Genomic DNA, 9254 nt, shown 5'->3' with positions numbered 1-9254 from the left:
CCACCTTGGATTAATTATCAAGGCAAAGAGGTTCAAACTAACTTCTATGACCATCTCAGCAGAAGTTCTACATGAGGTCAAGAAGGAAGACAGTTCTTCCCAAGAGGACCAGCATATCCAAGAAGGAGAGTGGTCAAAGGCTTTGGTTCAAAGACACTATGCAAGGCAAGTGTATGGAGGCTGAAGGAAGAGGGTGTTGTTACTCTCATTTATTGTTCAGATCAATATATCCGTATTTTAGAGACCAAAGTTCTTTAAGTGGGAAGGCGTGATCCAAAATGGATTTTGGATAGACTTCTAAGTCTAAGTGTTCCTCACAGAGGAAAATCAAAGTCCAATGATGTTCCTGGAAATAGCCCCATTGTAGAGATCTTTTCCTTCTAAATCTACTGCAACTTGAATAGGCTAAAATGGACTTAGGATGTAGAAGTTATCACAGAAAGAAGTTTCCCTTTGTTCTTTGGAAAAAGATGCAAAATCCCCTAAAAATGGAAAAAACCCTTATAAAGGGAAATCGCATTGGAGAAGGGTCCAAGAGGCGGACTTAAGCAGAAAGGGAAGAGACCCCCGATCTCCGATCTCCAATATATCGGGTTGGAGATAGGCTTGTGTTTGATGGCGGGACCCTGGGCAATGCGATTGTGATCGCCGATATCAGCGGATCAGCGTCGGCAATGCCACGAGTAAAGGGAAGGACCCACGGGCCTATGTGACGAGCGATTGCGATACATCACATTGCAACATCAAATCGCAATGATGTAAAAGGGGCGATATACATGCGACTAGCGATTAGCGAAAGTCGGATCTGATGGGTTTTATAAACCCGGGCTGATAAATTTTGAGTTCCGATAAAAGGGATTTTCTGTGTATTAACGCTTTTCGGTGTAAAAACCAAAATACAAAGGAAAGATGCCTGAAGCGATAAAGCTAGACCCGAAGGGGAATTATAGGCGCGATTTATAAAATTTGAGTTCCATAAGCGGGATTTCGGGCAGGCCTTAGGTGGTAAATGGTATTGGGCTAGCTCCACTCGATCCCATACAATGAACGACGTGTGGCTAGCGGAGGAGAGAGGAAAACCGCCTTTTCGGGCAGGTAACCTCCGTACCCTTAAGCCACCCGAAATCACATATTGACCGTTGGATCGAAGATCCCATAGATTGACGGTGGGTCTTGCAATAGTGGCCAAAGGCAGACTCAATGTGATTATAGGGCGGATGCGATAAATTTTCAAGTCCAATAGAAAGAGTTCTATCTAGTTTTTCACGTATTTCGTATGTATTTGGGATTTTACCCAAAACGCTTATGTGATGCAATATGATGCCTAATGGTGGACCTGATAGGGATTTTAGGGGTGATTGAATGGAATTTCATGTTCGGATTTCACATTCGATAGTGTATTTTCCAGAAATCTCTGTGTAATGAAATTTCCTCCGTTTTTGGGTTTTTTTGCCTAAGAGAAGGCCCCGAAACCTCTGTAACCACTCCAGATCATCATGCCACGCTGCAAGTAGGCATTTTACAAGTGATGATTAATTTTGAAGCCACAGAGCCACAGAACCAGATGGCCAGTCGAACTGACAAGGAGTCGGGAAGCCGCAGAGGCACAAAGAGATGATGATACGTAGAGAAACGACTGGGGTAACCGAAAAGCTAGAAAAGTAACTCAAAGGAGGTAGAGAGCTTGATTGAGAAAGGAGAGCAAGACTAACGAGAGCTAATGCGCAGAGCAGCTGAGGGAGTCACTTGGAGGTCAAGCGGATTACAGAGGCACGCAGAGGCTGAGAGAGAGAGCTCAAAGAAGGTAGAGCTGAAGAGCCAAAGCTAGAGCCAGAGCCAGAGCCAGAGCCAAGAGCTAGAGCCAGAGCGAGAGTGAGAGGGAGAGCCTAGAGCCAGAGCGAGAGCCATAGCCAAAAAGCCTGAGAGCTTCAGAGCCAGGGAAGAGATGGTGTTCTAAACCCATTGTTTCTGTGTAATACAATGGAGTTGAGCATGGAGCTTGTAAAAGGGCCTTGCCATAATCCCAAAGAGACTAGTTGAGTTGACTAGAGCTCAAGGAGACATAGCCCAAGAGTTTTGGGTGAACTCCATATTAAACTTGTTGTCTTATGTGTGATGGTGATTTGCTGCATTGTTCCAAGTTATATGCATGTTATATCAACATAAACAACAGATTTTAAAGCACATAAACAGTTAAAAATAAACACCAACATACACCTTATTTTCAAGAACATTATTAATTCCACATTGGTTAATCATAATATCTTGGGAATATTTAAGCTTTGGAAGTGGGAACGATTCTTGTAAGTTCACAAGAAGCCTTTAGTGCCCCAATTTCAGATCAACACATGAACTATGCTTCAAGGTAAGGGTCTATCTAACGGTTTTTGGGCTGAAGCCATTGACTGTAGTATACTTGAAAAATAGGAGTCCAACTAAAAGTCTCAATTTTAAAACTCCTTTTGAAGAATTTTATGGATATAAGCCTGCAGTGAATCATTTAAGGGTTTTTGGGTCAAAAGCTTTTGCCCATATTCCCAAGGATGATAGGAATAATTTAGATCCTAAGGCCACGGAATGCATATTTATAGGATACTGCACTAAGTTTAAAGCGTATAAATTGTTTAATCCTTTGAATCATAAAGTTTTTGCGAGTCGAGATGTGCTAATTCATGAGTAGACAGATGAAGGAAATAAGGAGAAAAACCTTGAAGAGTGGCACATTCCATTGTTTATGGAAGAAAGCAGTAAGGACATGCAACAGCAGTAGCAACAACAACAACAACAAAAAGAGGAAGAGGCAGGTGATGCAATCAGTAAGTCGAGCTCGCTAAGGTCTGAAGCAGACATATTTGAGGTGAGTCCATTACCGAGAAGATCAGGTAGGAAGACTCAAATACCAGCCAGATTGAGAGACTATGCTTTAATGTCAAACATTTTAGATGTTATAGAACCTTCAAATTATAAAGAAGCTAGTCAATCTCATGAGTGGAGGGCCACAATGAATGAAAAAACTGAATTATAACTAGAAATAACACTTGGGAGCTAGTTGAATTGCCTGAAGGAAAAATACCCATCGGTTGCAAGTGGATTTATAAACCTAAATTTAATGCAGATGGAAGTATAGAAAAGTTTAAATCTAGACTGGTAGCAAAAGGTTATTCACAGAAAGAGGTAATTGACTATGAAGAAACCTTTGTTCCTATAGCCAAACTGAACACTATTAGAATGTTAATTGTTGTAGCTACAAAACATAAGTGGAAGCTACACCAGTTAAATATCAAGTCTGCATTTTTAAATGGTGATTTAAAGGAAGAGGTTTATTTAATGCAACATGAAGGGTTTGTTAAACAAGGGTAGGAGAATTTAGTTTATATATTGAAAAAGGCCCTTTATGGTTTAAAACATGCACCCAGGTCTTGGAACAAGAAGATTGATTCATTTTTCTTACAGCATGGGTTTCATAGGGTAAGAATAACCTAAATATATATACCATGTATGATGAACAAGGGCAAATAATTTCGATTTCTTTGTATGTGGACGACATGATTATAATAGATAATGCAGATGCATTAAGCAAAGAAATCAAATTGCAGATGTCATAAGTTTTTGAGATTAAATACCTCGGAAGTTTACATTATTGTCTAGGTCTGGAACTGTGGAGAGACTCTGGGTAGACTTTTCTTACCCAAGGGAAGTATGTCAGAGGATTGCTCAAAAAGTTTAGAATGGAAAAATGTAAGACAACATCAGTACCTTTGTAACATAATTTGAAATTGTGCAAAGATGATGGCTCTAAGGTGGTGGAAGCTACTTTGTATAGGCATCTAGTTGGTAGTCTGATATATTTGACAACAACTAGACTAGACTTAGCATATTCTATTAGAATGTTGAGCTAGTTTATGTCTAAACCTCTTGAAAGTAATTGGGTTGCAACAAAAAGTGTATTGAGGTATTTTCATGGTACTTGTGATTATGCTATTTTATACACTGATACATCTATTGTTACTTTAGCAGGATTTTCAGACTCTGATTTGGCAGGTAACCTGGATGATTGACAATCTATCACGGGTTATGCATTAAGTGTTGGATCTCAGGTTATAGCATGGAGCAGCAAAAATTAGAGCATCGTGTCTTTATCTTCAGTTGAAGCCAAGTACCAAGCAGTATGTGTAGCAACATGTGAAGCTATCTGGTTGAGGAGGCTTCTCCGTGATGCAGGAGAAGAGTAGAAATAAGCGACTGTCATAAATTGTGACAACCAGAGTTCCATTAAGCTGGCGAACAATCCAGTGTTTCATAAGAACACGAAACACATAGATAGTTAGTTTCATTTTGTAAGAGAAAAAGTCCAATGAAAAGAGATTTTATTGAATACTATAAAAACATGTGACAATATGGCTGATATTTTTACAAGGCCTCTTGGGAAAGTGAAGTTTGAATTGTTTAAGGAGATGTTAGGACTTCAAGATAATCCTTTCTCCATTAAGGGGGAGAGTTGAAAATAATTAATATTATATTGTATTAATGGAGAAATGGTTACATGGTTTTAATTTAACTCAAGTTAGGATTAGTTCCTAAGTTGTAGGAGTTTGTTCTGAGCTCCCTATTCATTTGATATGTATTTATTGGCTCATCTTTGATTAATTGAAAATGAGAGTGTATGATCTAGTTTGTGTAGTCTCCAGGTGCACCTGTGAGCTGCTAGTTAATTCAATTCATGTTTTTCTTTCCATTTTTCTAACAAAAACATATTTTTATTTACAATAATTCATAACAAGTTTTTTTCTTTTTAACTGTTTTGTTTTTGTATTATTATCATATTATTATATATATGTTTTTAATATTTTTCTTAGCAAATATTGATATTTTTCTACATAGTCCCAAGGGTTAGTTTAATTGGTCGAGTCTTGTTTTATAACCATTTTGCTAATGGAAATTCACCAGGTCAATTCTCCTCAACGCTCTTGAAGTTAGACTAGTCAAATAAACCAATGAGATTTAAAGTAATCCCTTTAATGTATCTGTCAAGATTTTTTCAATGAACATAACAACCACTGAAATGTGGTGTCTCTAAACTCTATATATATAATATCTAAGTAATTGTCACCAACCTAAAAACACCATCATTTGAATATTTCTCAAATAACCATTATTAAGATGAAAATCATCTTCCCTTCTCACCTTTGTTAGGCTGTTTAGATCATTGAGTTCTAATAAAAATGTTGGTAATAACTTGAGCCTTATCACTTCTCCAATGAAGTAAAGAAAAATAGAATTTTTTTATTAAATAATTGAAATAATATTTTTTTTTCTAAAGAAAGTAATGTATGTAATTTTATTTTCAAGACATCTTATTAATGATATTTTTAATTTTTTTATTTAAGTTGTTTAATTTAAAAATTAGAAGCCATCTTTGAAGTAATGTATCTAATTTTATTTTCAAGACATCTTATTAATGATATTTTTAATTTTTTATTTAAGTTGTCTAATTTAAAAATTAGAAGCCATCTTCGAATGGTGTTAATTTGGTGTATACAATTTTTTTTTTTATTTTATAGTTTATTATAAGTTTTATTTATTTTATTTAAAACATTTTAAAGTTATTTCTTTTTTACTTATATTTTAAATTATTAAATATTCATTGAAATAATCTTATTAAAATCTTTGCTATGTGGTGTAGTGAATATGTATTTTCATTAACATTTTTTTTCACTCTATGTATTTTTTGAATTCTTTTTCTCTTCTCATTCTAGTTCCTTCGTAAGTATAATTCATTTATTCTAGTTCCTTCGCAAGTATAACTCATTTATGTGAGGAAGGGTCAAATGATATTGTGCTCCTTCAACTTAGATGGTGAGCCACAATTATTAGATAATAGTATTAATGAAAATAAGAATAGTAAATCATGTAAATTTTTTTTTTATTATAAAAAAATATTATATATATATTATTTTAAACTTAAACAAAATTTATATAACAATATACTAAAACATTATTCTTCACTGTTTTATTTTACAAGTACATTTTGTATAAAATAATTTAATTACCTTCCTACTTTAGCTTTTATGATAGGTAAATGGTTCAAAGCACCATAAAAAATTATAAAACCACGATTATGAAAAGAGTTAAAACATGTACATTTATTATAAACTCTACTAACATATTAAAAAGAAAGCATCCTTTTACTGCCGCTCTAAATTGAAAACATCTCATCAAATCTATTTTATTATTAAATTATTAATTTGTAATGTAAAAATATAAGGGATGACAAAACAATTTGTTGACTTTAGTCATGAATGAAATTGAAAACATCTCATCAAATTTATTTTATTATTAAATTATTAATTTGTAATGTAAGAATATAAGGGATGACAAAACAATTTGTTTACTTTATTCATGAATGAAATTAACTAGTTGAAATGAGATTTAGTCACAAGAGGAAGGCGGGTTTGATGAAAAAGTCAATGAAAAGACATTTAGTGAAGTGAAAAGACTAATTAGTAGAAATGAGATTTAGTCCTCGTAAACTGTAACAAGAAGGAATGCTGGTTTGAAGACTAATTAGTTGAAATGAGATTTAGTCCTCGTAAACTGTAACAAGAAGGAATTCTGGTTTGATAAAAATAAAATGATATTTACTGAAGTGAAAAGACCAGTAAAAGGACCATATTTCATAATAACGGAAGAAAGTTAACATTTGTTATGTTCAACGGACAAAAATTCTAACCATAAAGTACTATATGTTGCACTTTTTTTCATAAAACTTGAAACCAGAAAATACGTCCAGATGCCTGGCGTTTAATTTTACACGGGTACATGCATCTTAGTTTTCTTTTCTCCGATGCAATACTAAAATTTGTTAACAAAGCCCAACAAACTTTCAAGGCGCAAGCTCCAAACAATAATTTTGTAAAATTCAGAAATCACTATTATCTATCATATACTTAAAATAATTGACATTTTCCACAATATAATGTACAAATTTTTTCTTTAACCAGTATACAAAATCTCTGCAAGTCCCAGTCCTCCGCGATTGAGGAATCCATAATGAGATTCTTGGCGTAATGTAGAAAATAAGGAGAATACGGTACAATCAAATAATTAACGAACCGGTAATAGAAATATACAGCTACTCTTTGGTAGGTGTGCTCACAAAAAACAAGTAGATAAAAGAAGTCACCACCGGCTTCTAAGTAGAAAATGAAATTAACTTAGGAAACTTCCATGGTTTATGGTATAAGAAAATATCAGAGGATTCTGAGATAAAGTAGAAAACTTGACATGTTAGAAGTGATTCAACGGGGGAAATGAAAATCTGATGAATTCATCAGTGTCTGTAGAGCGAAGCAATTCTTCCAAGTAATCTGTGCCAAGTTCCTGCACCTCCACAACATCTGGAACTGACAAAAATTCATCCATGCCCAGCAAATTGTCATCATCGGCTGTCCGGCTCCAAATTTGTGCAGTATTAGACCGTTTGAGAGGTGCATGCTCTTCTTCCGGAAACACTACACCACTGGTCCTTTTTCTGATTATACCACATGCTGATAAATCGTTCAAATTCGCATGAGAGGGAAGATATGAAGTACCGAACTGGTCAGACACCCTTCCTGGATAACAGGGTAATGGACTTTGAGACATAGCTTCTGAAGGAACTAATCTAGCCCGAGGCAGGATACAACGAACCGAATTAAGATCCTGAACCAAGGCCTGAGACACGATTTCAAGAGGAAAATTGAGATAAGTAGCAGCTCCCCTCATTTTCAAAGCAGCTTTATCATACGCCATGGCTGCTTCTTCTGCGGTATCGAATGTTCCCAACCATAACCTAGCTCCTTGACGGGTTGAATCCCTTATTTCAGCTGCAAATTTGCCCCAAGGGCGCCTCCGAACCCCTCTGTAATGCTTTGTAGGAGGTTTCTCCACACGACCATGGCGTTTTTCTTCTGACCTGCAACTTTGAGTTTCAGTATGCATTAATTCGGAAAACCTAGCCACGGGTTCCGAATTCGAATGACCTGTGAACCCTGTGGAATCTTTTTGTGGTACTGCATCTTTCTCGTTCATATCCTGGCAGCCATTAATCTCGTTTATCAGAGAATTAAAAGCTTCAAAGTCCATAGACGGCCATCGTGTCAAAGCGTTCTGAGGTTCATGGGTACTGCTTAATGATGGTAACCTATCCCACCCCATGATATTCTCATCGCCATTAATCTTACTCATTGAACATTCCGGTACCATATTTTCTCCACTGTTAGCTTCACAGGGATGGGAGCAAGTGCTTCCCTTCAAATTAGAGCTTATGACAATCTCCTCCTCCTCATGGCTTGAAGCAGCACGGCCTGATGCAGTACTTATAGTTAGAGAGGAGGAGTTGGTGACGCCAGAGGCCTCACGATCTGAAGTGATAGATGATGAAGACCCCATAAACTTGGCCCATACATTTTCCAGAATCCTATCCCCACATTCCCAAACCTGTTGATCTTTTTGTTCTTGATAACTCATCCTCACACCCTTAGAAACTGTTCCCTCCCTTTGTGTATTCAACTTAGAAAGTGTTTGTTCCCTTTCTTGTATTTAACTGGAGAAATTGTGTCCAAAAACTATGGGACCAAACTTCTTCACCTGACGGTTGGACCACAGCGGCTGGACTTTCCTTCTTCCCTTGATGTATATCCCTTCTTAGATCTTGAAATCACTGAGTGGAAATCAATTTTCTCACAGCATTAATAGAGCAACACTTTTCCCTAAATCACCACACAACATATCCGAATTTCACAGAGGCGTCCAGAAAAGGGATTTTAAAGGGACGGGGAGATGGCAGCTACTGCTCCAGAAAGTTACTTGCAGAGCAATGAACATCGTGTGGGGAAAAGCTATATTTTATTGACAGCCTGGCTTTTCAGGAATCGAAGTTGTAGGTGCAATTGTTTAATTGGAGAAGTCGCTGGTATGCATGCTATGCTTCTTTTGCATGCAAACTCTTGTGGTGAAAACACGCGAAGTGCTTGAAAAGTCGAAGTTTGTTATGAAACCGTGTTCGAAGACCCCGTTAGTTCAGAAGTCAAAAGCTGTGTGCAATAGACTTATAATCTGCTTCTGATACCAAATATCAAATGTATGCAAGTTTTTACCGTGTTTTTAAGTAGCCATTTCTGACTTCGATTACAATATTGTTCATGGAGCTTACCTAAGAAAATATATCCGAATACCAACAAAAATTTATCCTCGTTTTGATTTGGTTTATAGAA

At 36.2% G+C, this 9254-nt stretch overlaps 1 protein-coding gene across 1 annotated transcript; it reads right to left on the bottom strand.

Annotated features, from left to right (window-relative positions):
- Positions 1 to 7222: 7222 nt before the first annotated feature.
- LOC149203809 (uncharacterized) lies at positions 7223 to 8749 on the bottom strand. Its single transcript, XM_089400250.1, has one exon. The coding sequence runs from the start codon at positions 8506 to 8508 to the stop codon at positions 7288 to 7290; it is 1221 nt and encodes a 406-aa protein (XP_089256376.1). The 5' UTR covers positions 8509 to 8749; the 3' UTR covers positions 7223 to 7287.
- Between the last annotated feature and the right edge of the window lie 505 nt (positions 8750 to 9254).

The sequence above is a fragment of the Pinus tabuliformis genome, chromosome 2_1 (genome assembly GCF_031772625.1).
Source record: "Pinus tabuliformis cultivar Carrire ecotype Pingquan chromosome 2_1, CPIR1, whole genome shotgun sequence".
Taxonomy (NCBI): domain Eukaryota; kingdom Viridiplantae; phylum Streptophyta; class Pinopsida; order Pinales; family Pinaceae; genus Pinus; species Pinus tabuliformis.
Note: the sequence above shows the minus strand (reverse complement) of the source record. Positions and strands in the feature narration are given on the sequence as shown.

Bases quoted from the DNA above. Each gene is read 5' to 3' on its own strand.
- LOC149203809 (XM_089400250.1), bottom strand. From the start codon at position 8,508: ATGAGTTATCAAGAACAAAAAGATCAACAGGTTTGGGAATGTGGGGAT.